Source organism: Leptonychotes weddellii, chromosome 5 (assembly GCF_054177405.1).
Source record: "Leptonychotes weddellii isolate Sample4059 chromosome 5, ASM5417740v2, whole genome shotgun sequence".
Lineage (NCBI taxonomy): Eukaryota > Metazoa > Chordata > Mammalia > Carnivora > Phocidae > Leptonychotes > Leptonychotes weddellii.
Genome location: NC_138373.1, coordinates 98588080 through 98613164, shown reverse-complemented (window position 1 = coordinate 98613164; position 25085 = coordinate 98588080). Strand labels below are relative to the sequence as shown.

General features: G+C 38.6%; 1 protein-coding gene across 1 annotated transcript in view; it reads right to left on the bottom strand.

Moving 5' to 3' along the window:
• Nucleotides 1–25085, bottom strand: part of ANO6 (anoctamin 6) — a 140052-nt gene that overhangs the window by 60498 nt on the left and 54469 nt on the right. The window contains exons 3-7 of the mRNA XM_081821539.1: nucleotides 19407–19535; nucleotides 5011–5076; nucleotides 3789–4076; nucleotides 3453–3566; nucleotides 1287–1402 (exon numbers count right to left, since the gene is read on the bottom strand). Coding sequence (XP_081677665.1) covers nucleotides 1287–1402; nucleotides 3453–3566; nucleotides 3789–4076; nucleotides 5011–5076; nucleotides 19407–19535 — 713 coding nt within the window. The remainder of the gene's footprint in view (nucleotides 1–1286; nucleotides 1403–3452; nucleotides 3567–3788; nucleotides 4077–5010; nucleotides 5077–19406; nucleotides 19536–25085) is intronic.

Below are 25085 nucleotides of genomic sequence, written 5' to 3'. Positions count from 1 at the left end.
TGATATTAGGAATTCTTAATCTCAAGAAACAAACTGAGGGCTGCTAGAGTGGTGGGGGGTGGGAGGGATGGGGTGGCTGGGTGATAGACTTTGGGGAGGGTATGTGCTATGGTGAGTGCTGTGAATTGTGCAAGACTGTTGAATCACAGATCTGTACCTCCGGAACAAATAACACATTATATGTTAAAAAAAAAGGGCGCCTGGGTGGTCAGTCATTAAGTGTCTGCCTTCGGCTCAGGTCATGATCCCAGGGTCCTGGGATCGAGTCCCACATCGGGCTTCCCGCTCTGCAGGAAGCCTGCTTCTCCCTCTCCCACTCCCCCTGCTTGTGTTCCTGCTCTCGCTATGCCTCTCTCTGTTAAATAAATAAAATCTTTAAAAAAAAAAAAAAAAGAAGATAGCAGGAGGGGAAGAATGAAGGGGGGAAATCGGAGGGGGAGATGAACCATGAGAGATGATGGACTCTGAAAAACAAACTGAGGGTTCTAGAGGGGAGGTGGGTGGGAGGATGGGTTAGCCTGGTGATGGGTATTAAAGAGGGCACGTTCTGCATGGGGCACTGGGTGTTATACGCAAACAATGAATCATGGAACACTACATCAAAAACTAATGATGTAATGTATGGTGATTAACATAATAAATAAATAAATAAAAAGTCTCTGGAGAGCAGCTGACCTTGATGCTTTCAGAAAACAAATGTTGAGCTAGTCATCACATCTTGTTAGATATAGTAAAACAGTATCTAATAGCAGATACAGGCAAGCAGTGAAAACTTGTTTTCTTACCATACTATTTAAGCTAAATCTAACATTTACTCCTGGCAATGAAGAATATGGTAGGTCTTTATTCCCAATTCTTGGGAGCTAACCTCTCAACTCTTGAAATTTCCCAAGATAAGGGTAACTTTGTTACTCAAAGAACCCCTGGGGCCCCCACCTAAGAGTATATGCCAATGACGTGACTCACGGAGGGACCCTAGTTTGTGCTAATGGGATGATTCAGGATGGGGACTGGCCATGCCAGGAAGACCAACCATATGACTAGAGGATTAGGGCTTTGAGCCACAGGATATTGGGAAAGGAAGGGTGGGAGATTGAGCCACATGGGCAATGTTGATTCAGTGAGTCAGGCCTACATAATGAAGCCTCAATAAAAAGCTCTAGACAATGAAGCTCAGTGGCCTGGGTGAGCTTCCCTGGTTGGCAATACTCTTTAAATACTGTCACTTCGATGCCACGAGAGCAACTCTGAGTCCTCCCATTGGCATGCTCTCTACAACACCTCACCTGATAAGATCCAAGGGCTGCTTTTTGTATATACTTCGCGGATGAGCCCACTCCCTGTACAGAAGATACCGTTCGCTTGGGCAGCTGAGATCCTCTGACTTATGGCTGAAGTTGCACTGCGAAGCAGAAGCAAACAAGTGAGTATATGATCTCTAGGTGTTCACAAATCTGTTTATTCAATATGGTACTCATACTTCACAGGAATAAGGGGCCCTCATTTGCTGGAAGGGATGGATGGATCATCTAATTTTTAGTGATTCTCAACCAGGTATTATTAATCGTTTGTGGCCACTTAAAAATGTGGGTGGGGAGGAATGCTTGGTTGTTACAATCCTAGAGAACACCTCAGGTACCTGGTGGGAGCCCCAGAGGTGCTTTACATCCTACAAGTGTGCAAAGTCCTAAACAGTTAAAAATTGGGCTGTTCAAGTACCAAAATTGCCACAACGCAGGGACACCTGATAGTCCAGCGCCCTCCTGGGACACCTCTGGGAACCAGGGCCTTAAGGTTGGGTTAGTATCAAGGTCACTTCTAAAATCCAGGCATCTTTGTCCCCCAATTCAGCAGTTCCTCTGTGACAACACATAGAATATAAACAACAAAGAAGTTTGACATATTATACACTTCGCTTACTCAAAACACAAAGCTTCCTGCCTCTACTTCAATTCAGTCACTCTTCCCATCTGACTCATTTTCCTTCCTCCTGTACTAGAACCAGATTATCACCAGGTAAGCCTTAACATGGGTTCTGACCTCCATTCACTTCCCTTCCAAATGCCACAGGAGATCATTCCTTAGCCTGGATGTGGGACACTGCAAGTAAAAGAGGCTTTAGTGGGAAAGAACTGGGCATGGTCAGATGCCAACTGAATACTATTGAACTTTGGCGTCCCAGATTAATATTCATGACAGCTATTTGCAAGTGTCTCCAAAGTTTGTGTCATGCTATAATCACTAATTTTGCTGGGCACAAATATAAAACACATAGACTGTCAGGCCAGGCTGCCATATTGGGTCTCTTCACCAGGAAGTTCAGAACCTGCTTCTCCACCCAGCTCTCTGCTATTTACACATGTGCATCAAGTAGCTCTTTTGTGTCCTAGTTTATTAACATATACAGTACGTTTCAATAATGTTGTCATCCATAAGTACGTGTAATACCCAGTAGCAATGATCAATCTCAGTCTTGGCTTTCTTGGTCTTAGAGATTCAGATAAATTGAGAGTGAATGTAACAAAGCTACAGCATACTCTAATATAGTATTTAATTTATTTCAATGACAGAATTTATTTAAAGAGCTTAGATATAATATCCCTGCATTTATGGCATCATTAAGGGTCTGAAGCAGTCACATTTTAAAATTTTCATTTCATGAGAGATGTTATCGGCTAGAGAAGTGCTCTTGAATTTGAGGAGCTACTGTCATCTCAGAACGGAGTCCTTAAAAAATGTCAACACTCTGCAGTATTGCCATCGTGACAAGAACCCTGACAGATGCCTTTTTAAAAGCCTTGTGATATTCCAGGACACACTAAGAAAATGATATTTCAGGGGGAAAAAGTCTGTGTTCCAGAAAATGGTAAGTGAGAAGATCCAACACATATTTTGCTTAAAAAGAACCAATACTTTTCTGGTTGATAATAACATCTGCCAGTAATTATGAGGATAGCTAACACTTACATTCTACTTCCTATATGCCAGGCATGGTTGTAACATTTGACAGGGATTAATTTAATTAATCCTCATAACTCTACAGTATAACTCTATGAGGTAAGTATGATTATTATCCCCATTTTATTGATGAGGAAACTGAGGAACAGAGAGGCTAAATGACTTTTACAAGGTCATCCAGGTAGAAAGTGGGAGAGCGAGCCCCAGAGCCCACGCTTAACTGCGAATCTGCACTGCTTTACACATGCACTACAGGGCGGCTACTGTTTCAATCATCCATTCATTGACTCATTCAAACTCATGGCCTTCTCTATGCCTGAGAGTCAACAGTGAACAAAACAACCTGGTTCCTGCCCTAAATGAGCTTGTAATCCTTGCAATAGACCATCTTCATTTTATGAAAGAAGAAACTCAAGGTTAAGAAGATTAGCCCTTCTTTATTCACACTAGAGTATACCTTGGGTATTTTATTTCATTTTTGCCATTTGACTTACATCATGGAGAGGGAAAGCTGCTTTGTAGATCCCAGAGCTGACAAGTTTGTTAATCCCAAACTTTTTAACATTGTCTCTTACTTGATACATGATCCGAGAGAGGATGAAGTAAACCTAAAAAAAAAAAAAAATTCCAAAATAAAATGTGTGCACTAGACTGTGTAACTAACCAACCATTGTTTACTATTGTAACAGGAACCTGTTTTCTTTTCGGGGCAGGGGGTGGGGGCGCAGCTTTTAAAAATGAAACTAAACCAACCAAACCAGACCACTAATTATTCAAACAGCAGGTTCCAAATTACTCTAAGACAGCAACTAAATTTGGTTTAGACTTACAATGCGGCTTCTGGTGGCTGGATTGAAGAAAGTATCTCTATCCTGAATATAAAAATCATTCAACCGGTTCTTCTCAAATGGGGCAGTGAAAAACTCTTGCTCTGGCTTGATGATACTTTCATCCACTTGGAGGACTTTGGTAAACCAGCTGAAATTATCAAAGGCTGAGGACTGGGTTTTCAGATCATTGGGTTTCAGAGGCAATTTGATGTGCATTAGCTCAGCATATGTACATAACACCTCCCATGGGGCATGTACTTTTACAAATACAAGCTTATCATCCAAAATCTACAAAGGAAGAATAAAAACACAAACCAGGACACTAAACCAATTGTTTTCATAATTTTAAAACACATATAGATTGTTCTCATGTTGCTGGTAGTTAAAACACAGGACACTGGTAAAAATGAAGATAAAATAAAAACAGACTTGCACTCCATCAGACATTTTTGCCTTAAAGATAATTTCTTGGTTCAAATTATTGAGCAAGTAATTAATACTCCTTTTCATATTCCTTTCATAAAATTACTATTATTTTAAACAAAGAAAAGCAAACTTGTTAATTTGCCCATCACTCCATCCAAATTGGTGACTAAAAATAAAAACACTAGAATATTCACTGCAGTGTTATTTTAATGATAATTTTAACATTTCTAACCCAGAACAGGACTCACTCTTTATTGTATTATATATCTGTTAAATGTCATGTTATGTGTCCATTAGAAAAAGATGTCAATATAGAAATGCATCTAGTACATATTAACGGAAAGAAAAGCGAATTATAAAACTGTGAAATAATAATCCCCCTTTTTGAAAGGGAAAAATGCATATATTTTGAGGAATAAAAAAGTTTAGAAGGACCACAAGGTTATTTACACATAATGAGAACACAGAGGATTTTTATTTTTGTTATTCTTATATCCTCTAATTTTTTGTAAGCTATTGTCTATAAAATAAGAAATCTTTTTAAAAAGCTCTTAAAAGAAGAAAACAATCATTTATACACGCATTCAGTATTACATTCTTTGGCTATTAAAAAAGTTAGGCTGACTTGGATCAGAAACAAACATACATTCTATAATGCAGATTTTGATGGACTCCCCTTCCAGCCTAAGGCATCACTAGAGTTGCACGTTTCAAATGCCACTCCAGCATTCCAAATGACATGCCACTTCCCAAGAGCACCAGTTCAGCCCAGGACTGGAAAGGATCCAACACTTACCGATCTTGTTGCTTCTAAATGCAGGCCATCACAGATGAGGTTAGATTCATATGCTCGTCTTTTTCTCTGTCAAAAGAAATTGGAAAATATGTTAGACCCTGTAGTTTTGCCAAGGACAGAAAAAGTCTTTTTTAAGAAAAACCAAACCAAACCAAACCAGTTTGAATCTGATGAAAAGAGAGATCTGCTCAAAATGGCACATAAGCAACAAAGGTGCTCCAGCTGTTGGTGATTTGTTCACTTAGCACTCTCGAAGGCCTTGGTTGTCCCCATGGGTTTCTGGCCATTCGGGATGCATAAAAGTCTCTAACTTTGGCACAATTCCAAAACCTTTTTTTTTTTTTTTTAAACTCATAAGCGGTTTGGCACACAAATGGAGTTTTTTGAGTCCCATTCACTGATGTCATTTGCCAGAGTTAAAGCCCAGATCTGGCATTCTAGACATATCAGACATACAGATGGTTCAATTTTGGATATGTATATTTCATCTCTACATGCCTTGAACAAATTCAATAAACAACATAAACAATTTTGCAAAATTCAAAAGAATGTTTCTCTCTGCAAGATTAAAATGTCCATGAAGGTATAAACATCTAAAAATCTACAAAAATAGGGAACTAATTAATTGATAATAGATATGTGTCACATGGCCATCTGAAAAGATGTGGAATGTACTGTATTTATTGATATTAAATTCTATCTGGCTAGGCTTTTGTCAAGCTGTGTCCTACGTTGTAAGGAAAGCATGTAAAAGTAGAGACTTACTTAACCTTTTGAAAGAATGCTTTTGGTGTTCTTGAAGAAACAGCTACACTGCTTCATGAAAGCAGAAAAATGAGTAAAGACAGGATGGCTAAAACCAGACTGCCTGTGTTCAAATTCTGGTGCCATCACTTACCAGCTCTTTGACCCTTGGCAGGAAACAAACTCTCTGTACCTCATTTTCCTCCTCTATAGAATGGAGAAAGCCTCATGAACTTCCTTTTGAGGTTCTCATGAGGATTGTATGATTTAAACCACATAAAACACATAAACCAGAATTTCCATTTCTAGTCATCACAGAAGATTAACTGGACCAATTCTCCCATCAAAGACAACTGAAAAAGCTGGACCAAAAAAAAACCCAAAAACTTGTTTTAACTTGAGCAGTTAACAAGATAAAGGAATTAGTGGATCATGGCTTAGGTAATCCAGGGGATCCGGCAGTCAAGACCACTTTTGCCCAGGGAGTGCCATTCACGATTTGCCAACTGCCAGGGGCAGAGGAGAGGCTGAGCTGCTATCAAAGTGCCTAGAACATGGAAAGCAGCTAATAAATAGAAAGCAGATGGCGGTTGTATGAAAAAGGCCCTGAGGCCAAAAGGTGAAAAAATACACCTAGTATTTGGCTAAATTTGAGTCCAAGTGGAATCCCGAACATATTTTGTGGAATTATCAGAAACAGAATATTGCTTTAATTTTTATTTAATAAATGATGTGATACAGTACTTACAACATGCCAGAGCTTTACAAATGTAATACCTTTAATTGCTTGTTACAATTTGAGCATGCAATAGTCACTTAGAGAAAAATCAGCAAGTGCTACAACTACCCTAAACATGAACAAGCAACCAGACCTGCCATATCCCCAACCTCAGCTTGGGAAGCTGCTTCAGACTCATCCTGCTTCTATACAGGTAGTATTTCTTCATTCTAGATCTTAACCTGCATTTTGATTCTTGCATGGTAGTCCAGTTCTCGTGCCTGATTGCTTCTTTCTTCACTACTGCTTAAAATAAGCATTTTTGAGGGGCACCTGGGTGACTCAGTAGGTTAAACGTCTGGCTCAGGTCATGATCTCTGGGCTCCGTACAGGGCATGGAGCCTGCTTAAGATTCTCTCTCTCCCTCTCCCTCTACCTCCCCGTATAAATAAGTAAATAAATAATAAAAAACAAAATAAAAGCATTTATGATCCTGCAAATAATGTTCAACATGGTGCTTGGCACAGAGTAGATGCCCAATACATGCTTGTTGAAAGACTATACTCAACAAATGTTTATTAATTTCTTCTACAAACATTCCCGAGAGCATCCTTCAGATACTGAAAATTCAAAGAATTTAAAATAGTTTGCTATGGCGGGAACTACAGAGAAACTCAGTGTCCAGTGATCTAAGACCTTCTTCTGATACAGAAGGACTGAAACTTTTATGCATGTGTTTCATGACAGTGTTAACAGGCATTTGCTGTTCTTTATGGCCACCCAATATTTCAACTCTCCCCAGAGCCCATGCCCACTATAGCAGAGAAAAACACAATCATTCTCCTTCCTGGTCTCCTGTGAAGTTCAGCTATTTGCACATGAGCTGGGCCTTGTCAATCAGACCAACCACTCCAGACTCTCACTCAGAAGCTAGTGACACAAAGAAGCTGGGCCAAGCAGAACTCATTCGAGGGTGGTTGGGAAAGTGAATGCCAGTTCCCGAGGTAGCAGAAGTAGAGGTCATGGCAGATTTGGGGCACCACTGCTGGTCAGTGGTACCAGCAGCGCTCTGGGCAGCAACCATGCTTTCTTTCCCAGAATGGCTCTGCAGTGGGATTTGGGGCACTGCTCCTAGCTGCCTGGTTTCCAGGTTTATTCATCCAAGCCTTCAGAAGAACCTATGAGCTCCCTAACATTCTTCTGATAAATTCCTTGTCTGCTTAAGTTAGAGCTCATTTCTGTTACTTGCCAGCAAGAATCCTGACTGGTTCAGTAACCACGAACTAGGGAAAAGTTGTTAGCCTCAAACCTACATCCCTGTAGAGTGGAGGGAGTGGGTGCTCTGAGTACACCAGACACTCTGCCTTCCTCTCCTTCAGGGAAGATGACTCATCCTGAGTCTGTACAAGGGCAACCCAGACTGTCTCATTAGCAGGATCCATGACTGTGTCTTCTGTATCCTTTCAAAGTCAGTCAGGAATAATTTCAGTTAGAGTGTGAAGGCTCACTCTTGTAGACAAATGTCTTTCTAGTTAGAAGAGCAGGAGAATCAGTCAAAAGAGGAACTTCTCCAGTGGCTGAACAGCTATTTTAATAATTAAGTGCTGGCAGAAAGAAATCATATAACTGTGTTAACTGGCCTTATTACAAATTCATGGTTACTACTACAGTTAGGTCCACTATGATACAAAGCCGTCTCCTTTCTGGCCCCTACTCATCCACCAGGGAGCTGTTCCAAACTTTCAAGGAGCTCCTCACACTCCACACCCAACTCCAGACCAGCACACTCTGCAAATGACCTTGCTTCCTTCCTTGAAGGGAAATGGCAGCCACTCATGTGAACTCCTGCAGGTGTCTTCCTATCTACAGCTAGATACCATCTATCTTCTTGGGGTCAGAAGACTGCATCCTTTTCATCTCTTCTTGAGTTTGCTTCAGCAATATCTTCTTTTTCTTTATTCTTTCCTCTTCATTGCTCTTACTCCCAGCCAACAAACACTTAAAATGTTTCCCACCCGGGCGCCTGGGTGGCTCAGTTGGTTGAGCGACTGCCTTCGGCTCAGGTCATGATCCCAGGGTCCTGGGATTGAGTCCCACATCGGGCTCCCTGCTCTGCGGGGAGCCTGCTTCTCCCTCTCCCACTCCCCCTGCTTGTGTTCCCTCTCTCCCTGTCAAATAAATAAATAAAATCTTTAAAAAAAAATGTTTCCCACCCTTAACAATATTAAATCCTTCCATGGCCCTACCTACTCTTCAATTACCATCCTTGCCTCTAGAGATGTCTTTTAATCTTGATATCCTCAGCACTTAGACCTATAATAGAATAAACATGCAATAAATGTCTGATGAATGAATGAATGGAGTGGATAGTGGATCGATGGTTGCCTGTTATGTAGGAATGGGTTGAGAAATACAAATTACTGAGGGGCGCCTGGGTGGCTCAGTCGGTTAAGCGGCTGCCTTCGGCTCAGGTCATGGTCCTGGAGTCCCGGGATCGAGTCCCGCATCGGGCTCCCTGCTCGGCAGGGAGTCTGCTTCTCCCTCTGACCCTCCTCCCTCTCGTGCTCTCTGTCTCTCATTCTCTCTCACAAATAAATAAATAAAATCTTAAAAAAAAAAAATCTATAAAAAAAAAGAAATACAAATTACTGAGTGTAGCAACTAAGCTTCCCTTTCCTGAGCCCCCCAAAATGTTCCATGAACTTTTACTTACGAGTATTACAGGATATGACAGAGATATGGTTTAATTCTGGAACATACTAGCACCAGATAGCTCGGGGCATCTAGTGTATGAAGTGATTTCCAGACACCCTAGAGTCTGAATTACTAGAGGACAAAGGGGGAGGGTTTAGAGAGTTGGAAATGAACCAATCCCATAGGAGGGCAGTTCTGTTATCTAACATACAAAACACAAACTACTCCTGTCTTCGTTGTATCAACTGCATCACCATGACTGCAACATGCTGAACAGTAGAAGACGTGCCTCCTCCTCTATAGAATACTAAATTGAGGCTACAACTCTTTACTGCCTTCATGGGACTCTTTCCTTTCAGATTTTAGTCTACCAAATAGCCCCTTTAGCCCTTCCAGTTTTGGTTTTCCTTTTGGAAAATAATGGCATAACAATTAGGTTCAGAATCAAAATTCAAATCCAGATTCTGTGACACTGGGCAAAAGAACTTAAATCATACAAACATCAGTGGCTTCATTTCAAAAATAGGACAAGAAATAACTTCACCTTGAGGTTTTCTTAGGGATTAAATGTGATCATGGGTATAAAAGTCCACAGTATCATGTTTTACACATAATAAGCCATACAGACATGTTAGCCATTACCATACCCTTTTCCTGCAAACATGCTCAACTACCCTTATTCCTGAAAAACAAACAAAAAACAAAACAAAACAAAATAACAACAACACAAAAACACACACACAAAACCCTCTCTCCTCTACAGGTCTTAGAGGCTCACCTCTTCTTTTTTAATGCCAAATATCTGAACAAGAAAGGCAACCCAATCCACTTGGCCTCCATATCTTCCACCCAGTGACCCCCTAATCCTTCAGTGGGACACCAATGAAATTGTTTTACTGGAACTCCAAGAAATGGATCTTAATGCTGAGTTACTCAGCTCTCCCACTTCTTCACTCTTCTATACCACTTGGTCATCCTGGTCCTTCTTTGATATCTGATATATGTGTATATCTGTGTGAGACAGAATGTGTGTGTGTGTCCCCTCTTCACTCTCTGAAAGTTGTGAACACAGCTTTATATCTCCTCACTTTTCCCTCATTTCTGTGTATAATAAGGGAGGTCACTGACAAGAGTGTATAGCACATGTGAGTATCAAAGATGCAGAAAACCTTAGAAATACTTTTCTTCCATCTCATTTTAATGGCTTGGTAATAGTCTCTCAGAGAGATGTACTATAATTTATTTAACAAATCTCAAATTGTTGGATATTTAGGTTGCTCCTAATTTTCACTATCATAAAAATCCTTGTAGAACAGTCTTTGTGCATCCATTATTATTTCCTCAGGATAAAGTCCCAGAAGCAGAATTGTTAAATCAAAGAGCGTATGCAATTTTAAGTTCTTTAATATGTACTGCCATACTGCCCTCCAGAAAGGTTGAACTAATTTATCCTATTTTAGTTCTTACCTAGTTCTTTATAAAGAACTCCTGAGATATTTACCTGATTTCTCTCAAGATAATTGGCAGACCTTGCAGTTGGTTTATAATGTCCTCTATTTTACCACTCACTATAAATACTTAAACAGTTGAATCAAGGATAGGACATTTTTATTTGCTTAAACATGTTAATCTATCACCTTGGAGTTACTTTAATAAGACAGTTCTTATTATTTTCCTTTGGCAAGGCAATTCACAAAGAACTAGTGGAATATTTTAAAAATTGATCAAACCAGTTTTCTTGGTTTGTCAGGTAGCTAAAGTAAATTAGCATATGTGCTGTATTTGTCAAACAAGCACATATCAGGAAAAGACTGATTACTTAGGAAAAGATTGCTTCAATCTGTTTAATATGAAATCATCATCTTCACTTCCTTGTAGAATTTATACTTAGATAAGTAACAATGTTCTTGACATTTAAAAAAATTAGGGTAGAGCTGTCTTCCATGTTAAAAATGAACCAAAATTAATATTGCATATTGACTGACAGCCATTGTTCAATAAATATTTGTTGAAAAAACATGAGGTCACACATTTTTTTAACTAAAAATTATCTATGTGCCTTATTGAAAAACTTTACATTTATGAACCTAAACTATGTTCTATAGTCTATGGTCTGTATTTAGCAGCACAAAATAACCAATTGAGGCTCTTTGGCTCTGAAAAACACCCAGTCATACTTTAGACTGTGCTGTAAATTCTTCTGTCTCTAGGGGAACAAATTTATTGGCATTGCAACCTGGATTTTTTTTTTTTAAACCTAAGTCTAGTAAATCCAAAATGACTGTAATCATTGAGCACCTGTGTACATCACGAAAAAGATGGATGTGATTCTATTACTGCTGGTGGAGAATGGTGCTGGGGGTTCAAAGTAAAAAAGGATAAGAGTACCTATCTCAGCCTAGAAACTGGAATTTTACTCATATCTCTTTTGAGAGGTTAATACAGCTGTCAGAGAAATAAAGAATAAGAGCAATCAAAATCACAAAGGACAGACTGGCATAATTAAGGAAGCTTTCTGCCCCTAAGCACCTTAGATTACACATCTCATTTAGCTTAATAAAGTCATTGTGTAGAGGACTGGCTTGTGAATTATACAGCAATAATACTGATTGTAAACACCAATCTACCATTTTTTTTTTTATGTCACCCAGCTTTTGCAGGATAAAAAAACAAGGATTGTAATGCCTATGAAGTAAAATTACTGGACACACTGTAATGATAATAAAGTACAAACCAGTTGGGATTAATGAAATATAGGCATAGATTAATTTCAAGTGTTTGTTAGGCACTTTGTTAGGCAAAGTACTGGTGGTACAGTGTATTTTTCAACTTGCCAATCTTTGTTAAGCCTACAAAGATGAGTAAGGAATAAGTTAAAGGTACTTAATTTGTACAAAAAATTACTAACTACTCTAAGTACTATTTATTAGTTATACATCATGTGCTCAAAAAGGTGCAGTAAGCGGAATAAATAATTGGGACTTAATTTAAATTCACATGTTGGTGATAAAACATTTAATGTTAGTGGACCAATCTGATGAGGAATTTACTCAAGTAGGTTAATATGTATTCTCTAGGGGACAGAAAAAAGATGAGCATTCTAAATAATAAGCATGGAATGGAAGTGAGTATTATTTGAACGTCACTTCTGAATTTCATTTTTAAATTAACATTTTAGGTGTAATTACAAAAGAAATGCTTTCCGTGGGTAAAGCAGAAAACAGAAATTTTCTGAGAAGGGGAGAAAAAGCAACTTATAAAAACTCACTACTGAGATAACTACTATAAACATTTTAGTGCAACGCTTTCCAAACGTACTTACTTATACAAACAACTTGGAGCACTTGCTTAAAGCAGTTTTCCTGGCCCCACTCCTGGAGATTCTGACTCAGTAGGTATAGGATGCTGCCTGAACAATCTACTTTCAATGAGTAAAGCAGATGCCTCTTATCAAAGTTAAGAAATACCATTAAGACACACCTTCTCTATGCACACGGCAGCTACTCTTTTGTGATTATTTATCCCTTCTAAGCCTATTCCTTATGAAAATTTAATATAGTTGATTTTTCCTAATCTTGTGCCTTTTAAAAAGTGAGATACAGGTGACTGTTTGGGATCCCCAGGGCAAATGACAGCCTCTTCATTCAAACCTAAGGCCAGATCTCAGAAGGACCAATCAGAGAGAAAGGAAAGGATTTTCTGTTCTCCACATCTTTGTGAGATGAAATGGAATAATCAGGTTTTACTTTTTAGGATTTCACTGATCTTTTTGTCTGTTTTAAGGACTGGGCCCAAGGACACTTTCCACTTGAGGAATAGGAAGCAAGATTTGGATTCATTGCTCTTGTGCTGAGTACTCAAAAATAAACCCAAACACGCTTATACCAGCCATACATTTTGTAGCTGTAATTTGAAACTGCTAATTCTAATTTACTTTATTCCTTTTAACCTACAATCTTAGTATAAGCAAGTAGGGTGTAAAGAAAGGAGATAAAAATATAAAGAAGAGAGGGGCGCCTGAGTGGCTCAGTCGTTAAGCATCTGCCTTCAGCTCAGGTCCTGATCCCAGGGTGCTGGGATTGAGCCCCGCATCGGGCTCCCTGCTCCACGGGAAGCCTGCTTCTCTCTCTCCCACTTCCTCTGCTTGTGTTCCCTCTCTCGCTGTGTCTCTCTGTCAAATAAATAAAATGTTAAAAAAAAAAAAAAAAAAAAAAATATATATATATATATATATATATATATATAAAGAAGAGCTCTCTGCCTTAGTCTAAAATGCTAGAGAACTGAAGTTAGACCGGATTTTGCTCCCTAAAACAGAAGAGAGGACACGTACCAAAAGTTATCTGGGAAGGTAAAACCAGCCAACACTGGTTGCCATCATTTCTTCTTAACCTATCTTAATATAAGCCTTAAGTTTCCAATTCATGGACTATCTGTGGCAAACATGTCATTTCCAGGAAATATTTTATTCTGTTCTGATGCTTCCTAATCCCCTTCTGCCATCCTTTTATTTCTTCAACTTGGAGGAGATATGCCAATGTTAAGTCTATTCAATCATGTCTTCTCCTTTATGAGGCTCTATGGAATACATTTCTTTCTGGGAGATCCTCAGAACATTACATTTCTTTTGGACAGTTTTGTTTTTATTGTGTTAAAACTTTAGAACATATTGTTATTAATACATAACATGTCCCATTTTCTTTGGCTACTAGGAAACTCAGAAGCAAATTTACAGCTGAACTCTAACTTCTGAATAGGACCTATGGTTAATAAAAAAATCATTTTGTTTATTACTCTGACACATGGCTTCATTGTATTTTCCTGGACTTTACATTTGTCACTCTGTGTTTCTCCTTTAACTACTTTTATTCTTGATGTTATTTCTGTGACTTCAAACACTTTTTAATGAATTATAAATAAATGAACTATGTTATTGTAGTATTAGCATATGTAGGGAGCTAATGACTAGGAAAATTATACATTGCAAGCTGGAGTCAATAATAAATGATTTTTGAGTTATCCATACTGTTAATTATCGTCTATTAGCCACAGTAACCATACATTTAATACACATAAGACTTAATGAGAAGTCAAGCCATGTGATCCCTCAACAGATTAAAAAAAAAAGCATTTATGAAATTTAAAACTCAGTTATCATAAAAACTCTTAGCAGTCCAGGACTAGAAGGGGACTCCTTAAGCTTTTTTAAAGAAAACTACCAAAATCTTATAGCAGGTGTGATATTTTGGGGAAATTTTAGAAACATTCCCAATAAAATCAGGAACACTATAATGGTGACTACTATGCATCACTGGTTTTATTCAAGAGGTCTTAGCCGTTGCACTTCAACAAGAAAAGGAAAGAACTATAAAAATGGCATAGGTAGAGCAAAACTCTCACCATTCACAGATAATTGGTCTTTTTCTGAGAAAACTTAAAAGATGCATTGGAAACTATTAGAATTAAAAAGAGTTTGTCAAGGTTTCTAGGTGGAACTTACAAAAATCAATGAAATTTTTTAAAACACAATAAATCACAAACCACAGTTTAAAATGCTTCTTAAAATATCAATAAAATTTTAAAATAAGAATATTTAATAAAAATGTACAAGATCAGAAAAAGACAAATACCATATGATTTCACTCATCTGTGGAGTTTAAGAAACAAAGCAATGATCATAGGGGAAAAAAAGAGAGAGACAAACCAAGAAACAGACTCTCAACCATAGAGAACAAATTGATGGTTACCAAAGGGGAGGTGGGTGGAAGGATGGGTTAATGGGTGATGGGGATTAAGGAGTGCACCTGTGATGAGCACTGGGTATTGTAAGTCTTGAGTCTTACTAAACTGTACACCTAAAACTAAAAAAAAAAAAGTATAAGATCTTCATGGACACTGTTATAAAAGTTTACTAAAAAATGTAAGACCTCAGTAAATGGAGTGATGTAATATATTCACTGTACTAGAACTTTTTGATGAACTTTGAAACATGTCCAAAGAGATCTCATCCAGCTTCTAGGCAAACATTTCCAGCCTCATGATAATGCATCTAAAACAATGGGACAACAGTTTTAAAAGCTCACAGGATCTGTAACCAATCAGTTAGTTGTCTCACATTATTTGAAGTTAAAGGATATAATTTAATTTGATTGCTCATTTCTTAAAAACCTCTTATGCTATGATCTCCACTGGCCAGATCCTTCTGCCACCTACTAAAGAATTCTTAAAGTCAGATATGAAATACAAATTTACATCTCCATGTATGAAATTTACATCACCTTCAAGGAAATAAGTTTTCCATTAACTTTTAGGAACGGACTGTGCAGACAGAAAGTTAAATAAACTTAACTCAGGATTGCTTATACTGTCTTTGTGCTACCTTGACCCCTCCACCCTCTTTACTGTCACCTGAATTATACCTTTACTTGGTCATAAACTCATCTGTTTGAAGGGACACCAAGTGTCATACAAAACAAAATTCTAAATAGATCGATTCTGCCACTTGTTTGCAGGTCTAGGAAAAGGAATTGGAAGAAACATTACTGACAAAACTGAGCAGAAACAGTTGGAGAAAAATATAGACATTTGTTTCATTTAGAACATCTTTGCTCTTCCCAATGTACATTGAACATATTTAGATACAATTAATCATGTGCTGTGCCAGACATGGCTGGCTACCTAGTAAACAGTCATTTCTCCCTTCTCTACTACTAAGAAAAGCCTGATGCTTTCTCAGGTATTGGGTGATCAGGCAATTTAAGAGATGAAAGACTCATCTTCATTTGTCTATGCTAATGATGCTAAGTAATTCCATTCATCTTGCCAACAGTCATTTTTGGAACAGACCCGTGATAGACAATTAACTGTGAAGGGAAATCTGCTTAGGGCCCTTCTAGGGGGAGCTTTCCTCCCCCTTAAAAAAGGGCATTACCTATTCCCACCTTCAGGTGCCTTGAAGTACAATGGCTATCTTGTAACAAGGTAAAGTCAGTTTAAGAACAGCAACATTTTGAGGATGGCAGGGCAGACGGATGTGATGAATTCCTGATGACCTCTTTAAACCACTGAACTACCTAACCCAGAAATGATTTTATCTCTAGGCTACTTCTTAAGTGAGAAAATTATTTCCTTTAGCACTTAAGCCATTTTGAGTTTGGTTTTCCTGTTTCTTGCAGTAAAAAAATATTCAAAGTGATTCAGTGCCAAGGACAGCAGGCTAAATGGGCACATATTATTGAAACAACTTACAGTCATTCCCCATGCCTAATCTAAATGTAAACGATTTATACTTTTTAAAGGAAGGTGTGAAGTTCCTGAAGTAGTTTCACTAATATAGGACAAGGTGACATGCTATTTGGAGATCTGACTAGAAAAAATATTTTCTCTTTTGCTCATGGGAAGATGCAGCCTTTCACTCCTCTATGTTTACTCCTCTATGTTTTGTGGCCCTATCACTTCTCTCTTTCTCCATCTCTAGAAAGTACTTAACAATACTCTTTAGATCAGACACTGACAAAGTCTACCTTGGTGTTAACTTTAGGAAATCAATATGATTTAGACATAATTTTTTTTTTTCTCTCAAAGAAAACAGGATTTTGAAACTGCCTTTCTTTGGTGGAGTCCTAAATCCTGAATAAGGCCTGACAGAGGGCATGATGGAACTCACAAATATTTTTCTGATTAATAAATATGTGATTCCAAAGCTGAGCTTTAAATTCTGGTGGAATCTAAGTAATATGCACAAAAACAGACTCAAAGCACTTCAAGCACGGCTTATAAAAACCAACATCATGGTACATCTATCCGTTGAGTTCAGAGATTGACAAATTAATGATGATTTTTTTTTTCTCCTGATTTATGAGAGTTACCCTGGCACCTATGTTTCTGTGTAAAACTAATGCAGCACTTGTTAATAATGTAAGCAGCTCTGGGGCCCCTTCACCATGGCAGTGAAGCTCTTGTCTAAAACCAGAACTGTCTCCTTTACACTTTAATGGATTAGATTTGTTTAACTTACTTTATATAGCGCTCAATGCAGTTCCACCGGCATATGGATGCTTAATGAGTATTTGACGGTGACTATGACTGCACATAATATATCTTGGTGTCCACAGGAAAATGATTAAACATTCTAAGCTCTATTACTCTAGTAAATTTATATATATGTATATATCCATACATATATACAAATTATATAGTAACAAAAGAGGAGTCATGCCTTTTTGTATTAGTACACTGTTTTAAGAAAACTGGAAATAAAAGGTAGAGGAATTAATATCTACTATCTAAAATGTGCTAACAATTTATATAATATTTCTATATAATATTTTACTTAATCCTAGCCACAATCCTATGGATTGGGTATTGGATCTCACTTCCTAAATCTAAGATGTCATCACTGTGTGATGAACAAATATTTTACATATCAATAGGAAAAATTCAGCCAATGAAATTATGATATGTCATTTGTAAGACATACCCTGATTTTAAAGAAGCCAAAATGTAAAAATAACATGCATCTCAAGAATAATAATAAAACAGGATACCAATCAGAAAATTCACTCAAGTCATATAGCCAGTTAACAGCTGTGGTCAAGAAGCCAGCTGTCCGCCAAAGATTCATGTTCTCTTTCCACAGTGTGGCATTCCGGTGGAGAAATGGCTGTCCAGTCAGAAATGACATTTTCCACTTTCCTGAGTCCTGACCAACAGAATGTGGCATACTTGATGTTGTCACTTCCAGGCCAAAGTGGTAAAGAAGCACAAGTACTTTCTCCATCCTTTCTCTTAAACTATTATTTATGTTAATGCCCAGGATGATCTTAGAAACTACCTGTTGAATATGGCAAAGCTTCTGTGTCAGCCTGAGTCCCTGAGTGACTGCAAAGGACAGAGGCCCCTCCCCCCAACCCATCTTGCCATCTTGCCAAACAGGGATGCCACATCTGACTTGACATGAGCAATAAGTAAACTTTTATTGTGTTAAGCCACTAGAGTTCAGTTTGTTATTGATTTCCTAAAGTTAATAAATCCTAAATCATAACCTAAAGTTAGTAAGTCCTAAATCATATTGATTTCCTAAAGTTAACACCAATAATTGGAGTGGCAGAATTAGAATTTGAATGTCAAGTTCCAATGCCTGGGTTTACTCTGTGATACCACGCAAATACAGACCTCTAAACTTATCCCTTCCAAAATGAACAAAACAAAACAGGCATGATTGCTTCATTTTAAGCAGATTTCATCAGCTGGTTTGAAAGAATGGGCAGAAATCAATAGATTTAGGAATGATGTATTTCAGAGAAAAAGTCCAGAGAGGGACAATTAAAGTTGTGTGTATATAAAAGCATAGAGGTGAGAACAAACAAACAAACAAAACAAAGAATGAGGGAGTCATTTTCAAAGTGGGAAAGAGTGACACATGTATGCTCTCTCCCTTTTGTCCTGTTTCAGCTTAATACAGTTTCGGTTCAGGTACAGAAGGTCCAGGCATTTGTTATAACCCTAGCCTACTAAATGGTTTACTATCGCAAGATAAAAATAGTCTTGTCATTTAGAAGAGCTTGAAGAAAAGGAAAGGGATGAAGGAGCAGCTTAACTGGTAATGGATAAAAAGGAAGGGAAGTGACAGAAAATGGGAGAGGTGACTAGCGTGGGTTCTCGATTCAAGACAAGAATCGTGAACCATGGCTTCACTATTTCTCATCCTAGAGTCGGTGACCTTGGGCAATCATTTAACCTCAGGGTCACTTCTGTCATCTACAACGGTACGATAATAGAATGCACCTCATAGGTTATTATGAAAAGAAAGTGAGACAATGCATGCACGAGGCTCATACCATCCGTGAGAGCACCCTGAATGCTAGTTGTTACTACACTTGCTGTCATTATTAATCATTAGCTTCCTCTCCCACCTTGTAGCAAATAGCCAAGTATGCTTTTAATGTAAATCTCTTCGACAGATAGAAAGTACAATTCCTTAGAAGAAAGTCTGCCTTCAGCTGTGAAACCCACTGAGGTTAAGCACCTGAGGAAGTTTCTGCTTCATATTTAAAAAAAAAAAAAAAATTTGTTAAGATGCCTTGAGGGAATGATGAGCAGAGAAAATATGAAGGCATGTTTGGTACATGATATCTCAAACACCAGTTTCACTTTATTGCTTACATAAAAACAGCACTTTTTTTTTCACTTCACAGTTTAATAAGAAATGAAAAGGAGAATAGCACACACAAAATCTTACCCTTTGTTTTTCACTTGAACCCTTTTTATTGGTTTCTTTTCTACTTTCATCTTCATATACTAGAACAAAGTCGATTCTTCGCTGACCATCATTAAAAAAGAGGGAGTCGGGTTTTCCATTAAATTCTTCCTGTGTGGGAAAACAAATGTTAATGTAATTTTTAAGTGTCCATTTATAATTGTTTATTTTCTAGTTTTAATAGGTACATCGGTGTGTTTATAGAGGAAAAAAAATCCATTGCTAGTTACTTAACTAAGAGGTCACAGTCACCATGATCTTTGCAAGCATAACATGTTCTTGGTGAAAGAAGTCCTTGAATTGAACAGTTTAGGATTATTCTACAAACACATGGGAATATATCAGTATTTTGTATGTAAACACAATCATCTCAGAATTATTCCCTCCTTGAACAGCAAAGAAGTATCACTTTGTAAATAAACACAGTAACCAGAGGTACCTATGTGAAGGAGTGAAGTTTAGTTTCTTCTTCATTTAGGAAGAAGAAAAATCGAAGACGAAGCACTGTTTATGAAAATCTCATCCTTCCTAAGTCATATTTTCTAACCTTTTCATCATTTTTCAAGACCTCTCTGGACCTCACCACTTTACAGAAGGCACCACTTTAGAACATTAAACATACACCAGATGATGCTTCGATAAACACAAAAGCTACAACAGTTGTTGGTATCTGTTCTCAAATCCACAAAAGATAGTCCTTCACTTCTAGCAAATAAAACAATAAACAAATGACCCCAGCAACAACAATAAATGAGCCTTTAGTTTAGAGCTTAAAAGCCTTATGGCTTAAAAATAAAGAAATAATGTCACATCACAGACCTAACAGAGTTTAAACAATCTTTATTACCATGTGGATTTGGAAAGAATTGTTTTAATTTGCTCTAAGCAAAGACCTGGGTTTGTGTTTCTCGCACAGCTTGTGGGGATGCTGATGTGAATTTTGTTGCTGTTTAAGAATCAGACTACTTTTTAACTGATAAGTAGTATTTTTAAATTTTTAACTTCTTTTTTCATTAAAAACTCATGGGGATATTGCATTCTGTAGTCATTTGGTAGAACCACTTAATCACTAAATGGGATTAATTCTTCTCTGTACTTTAGCATCAATTCATACAAAAATCACCTAATTTTACCACCACCCCTTCTTCCTTTTCTTCACACTTTTGGTGAATGTATACAACCTGATAATTGTCATTCCTTTCTTTTCCACCAGGGAACCGGTGAAGGTTTCTTGCTAGCAGTCAAGCCGCCTCCCATTTAGCAGGTTACTTCCACCTTGGAGTGCAGGCTGCCGGTGTAACCTAACTCAACACACCCTCAATGCCAGTCGCACTTAACCAGGGATTCTAACCACAGACTGTGACTTCCCTAGCCGGAGCACCGAGGGGCCAGGACAACAGACACATCCGTGCCTTAGGCTGGTGCACTACTCAGTTCTTTTATTTACAATTTCAGCTACTGAACATCCATCAGCTTTAAAAAGTGTTTAGAGCTATACAAAATTTCAGCCACAAAGTACTTTGGGCTCCTTCCATTTCTCTTCCTTTCAATGAAGATGTTACTATTGGTCACAGCAAGGGCGGCTGCTAGAGGAAATTTTGTGTAGAGTGGAAAAAAAAAAAAAAAGAATAATTTCTTCAGAATGGCAAAGGGGAGGTGGGGTGGGGTGGAACAGAGTCACAAAAATCTGGTCATAATTACAGATGTCTGAAAAGCTTTGAACAAAAGCCACTTGTTCTCTGTAGCCCACGTTCTGTTGCCCTTGGTGGCATCCAGCCGGACTCAGTGAAGTGAAGGTCTGGAGAATGAGGCCTGGAATGAGCACCACATCTGCACATGGCTCCAGGCACTCTCCCGCGCACGGCCCTTGCTCAGCCGCACGGGCTGGCAGGCAGCTCCCACGTAATTTGGTCTGCACACACGTCTTTCATGTGTGACAGAAGACCATGGCCTCACTGGAGGAAAGCCTCAATGACTTGGCATCAGCTGTCTGTATGAAATAACTAGGTCAAACTCTGATATGGTATTACTGGAATGCAATGCCAGGGAATAGAAGGCCAGTTTTCCGCTGTTATGAAATCCAGGTTTCCCATCTCTTGGTAGAAGACTTCCTACTAGGCAATTGGGAAGAAGGGGGAAACTCAATGCAGGAAAGAGTAAGTAGTGCTCGCTTCGGCAGCACATATACTAAAATTGGAAAGAATAAGAATTCCTCTCCTAAAGTTTTGCTTTAATGAAGTAAAATTTTAATAATCTCTCAGGATAAATACTGTTGAACCTCTTTAAAAACGACTTGATTGTTCAGTGATGAATTATTCAAGTCCTGACCTCTCTACCTTTCTTGGTCCCTACTCAAAACCTGATCTTTACTCTTTTTGACACCAAGATGAGACACAAAAACCCTGAAAGAAGACATTTTTCCAAAGAGGACATCCAGATGGCCAACAGACACATGAAAAGATGCTCGACAACATTCATCATCAGGGAAATACAAATCAAAACCACAATGAGATACCACCTCACACCAGTCAGAATGGCTAAAATTAACAAGTCAGTAAACGACAGATGTTGGCGGGGATGCGGAAAAAGGGGAACCCTCCTACACTGTTGGTGGGAATGCAAGCTGGTGCAGCCACTCTGGAAAACTGTATGGAGGTTCCTCAAAAAGTTAAACATAGAACTACCCTAGGATCCGGCAACTGCACTACTAGGTATTTACCCAAAGGATACAAAAATACCCAATGCCCTCACCGGTCCAAAGGATACTAGATTCCACCAATCCAACATTCATTTATGCATTGGTGGCCACCTGACCTAATGTGGTACTTTAAGTTAAAGGCTGCAGGGGTTAAAAAAACCAACCCATGTTCATTCGTCATTATATCAAAACCCATGCTGCCAACCACTATGGAATAGTGACCTGACCACCTCTATCTTTGGCTGCTACCTCTGACATTTCACACTTGGAATACAGAGGAGACACGCTGGTCTGAGCAGTAAGAGCTTGGCTGAGGAGAACAGGACAGGGAATAAGAAAGAAGGTCAGGTGTGAATCATGCAAATGATGTTATCCAGGCCTCCCTCCTCTCAGCTGGCTTCTTTCCCTCTTTTATTTGTGGGGCGGCTCCTTCAACAAAAAGCCCCAGAGGGCAGGATTCGCCTCAACCAAATCAGGATAAAAAATGCAAGCAGCAAAATACTGTGCCCAGTGCTTTTAAGCTAGAGTTGTGAATTTAAGAACTTGAAAATTTTTTGCTATTGTCTAAGACGGACGGGTGGGTACCAGTCCCATCCGTGGGTCTGGCTGACACCTCTGTACTTACTATAGGACAAGAGACTGAGAAAGAACGTCCTAGTGGGCAGAAAGACAAGTCCCAAGATGAGCATTTTCCAATAATTACTTGGTAGGAAAATTTCTCATAAGCAGTCTCTGACTGAAATAAGGCCTTAGACTTTTTTTTTTTAAGATTTTATTTATTTATTTGACAGAGAGAGAAACAGCGAGAGAGGGGACACATGCAGGGGGAGTGGGAGAGGGAGAAGCAGGCTTCCCGCTGAACAGGGAGTCCGATGCAGGGCTCGATCCCAGGACCCTGGGATTATGACCTGAGCCGAAGGCAGACGCTTAACGACTGAGCCACCCAGGCTCCCCTAAGGACTTACACTTCTTGACTAGGATGCTTCAGGTATATGAAGGGTCATATGAGGTGTGTCTTCTAGGTGGAGAAAGAGGGGCTGGGGTAAGAGAGGACCTGGGAAATCACTGTGTGAGTGGCCCATCTTACTAAGCAGCCTCCTAGAATCCCCGATATCAGCACTGGGCAAGACCATGAAATGACTTGCTGCTGAACATTTGTCCAATCTCATTCTTCTCAAGCGTCCACAAATCGGGTCCTCAAATAACCTGGCAAAAACAAGATTGGAAGTCCCATTCCACAACAGAGGCATCTATTCCTAGAGCTTAAAATGTTGCATTTATTTGTCCAAGATCTTCATAAAAAAGCAGTCCAACTGGGATTTTTGCTCAAACTTTTATGTGTAAGGGTGTTTGAAACTTGCCCTGGACAGCAAGTGACATCTGATTATATCTCCAGAACTTTCAAATAGTCTATTCCTAATATGGCTGTCATTTACTATGATATTGGAGAGTTGTCCAAGCTTATTTGGGTAATGGTCTCGTCCTTTATACGAGGCAGGATGCAAGAAAGGTGTAATGCCTAACAATAATAGTTGAGGAATTACATTATGAAAAATAAACAGTATCAAAATACGCACACAATTAAAGAGCAACTGATATGTGAATGTGGAAAAAATGTGACTCTCTGCAGTCTTTCAGACCAGTAAAACAAAGCTAATTAATTCCAAGGACACAATAGGAAAAAAGCAAACTTTAATCATAGCAGAGAACTAAAGTGAAAATTTTGGATCTTCTATTTTTCAGTAAACCCTGAATCCATGCACAGAGCAAGTTCTAGGGAAACCAAAGTTTAGAAGCAAAAGCCTTTATGTAAATATTTAGATCTCACAAAATACGGAGCACAATGAAATTTTATTTACATGCCATACAGTTATGAGATATATTCTCAAGTGTTTTCCCTAACTGTAGGAGAATTCAGGGAGATTCAAAGCATAAGTAATAGTGGAATTTCTTTGCTTTACACAATTGTGTAGAGAGAAAAATGACCAGGACGAATTCTTTCCTTTTATTAGGTCCCCTCCTCAGCTGGTAAAAACAAGTAATAGTGAGAAAAATGCAAAGTAGAAAGAAAAATGCCAAGCACTGCCAGTATGGAAGGCTTGATGCTGAAGGTGGAAAGACTGGTATTGTGGAAAGCAAGGTAGAAGAAGAGGAAGTAACCTGTTAGTTAACAGGGATAAGGAGAAATGTGTGGACACACAAGGGAGCCAAACAAGAAGTCAGCTCAGTAACTGGTGTCTTGGAGGGAATGAGCATGTTTTTGACTGGACTCAGGCATTCAGGAATGTTGATGGGAAGGAAGTCGGTGGAAAGAAGGCCCGTTCCAGGAGGAAGGTGTATCCAGAACTAGGACTCTGGTTTGTTTTAGAGTCAAGCATGTCAGGATATTCCACAAAGATCCCTTGATGGTGATGCTATAATGATCAAGGTGTACTCAAGAGTGACCCAGAATATTTGTACAAATCAGTCTCCTTTCCCACTCTGTTAACCACACTATTAACTTCTGAAGGCCAGTGGCCATGTCTTGGTCACTCTGAGCTCTCTGCTGAGCCTTGCATGTAGCATGAGCTCTGTTTACTTTTTTCTTAGAAAAAAAAAAAATCACCTTTTTCCCCCTGATGATAAAAGTAATATATACTCAATACAAAAAAATTCTGAAGATATGGAAAAGTAAAAAGGAATAAATAAAAGTCATATGTAATCCCACATCCCAGAGCTCAGCTGAACTTAGTATTTTGGAGTATTTCCTTTCAGGTTTTCACACTAACCAAAATGGTACCATACCCTACATACTGTTTTATAAACATCTATCACAGACATTTTTCTAGCTTTATATAAAGCTCTGTGTCATGTTTAATCACCACAATATAAACATTTCCTCTGCTGATGAACATATAAATTGTTTCCAATTTGCTGCTTTTATAAACACTGATGCAATGAGCATCCTTGTACATACGTATCTG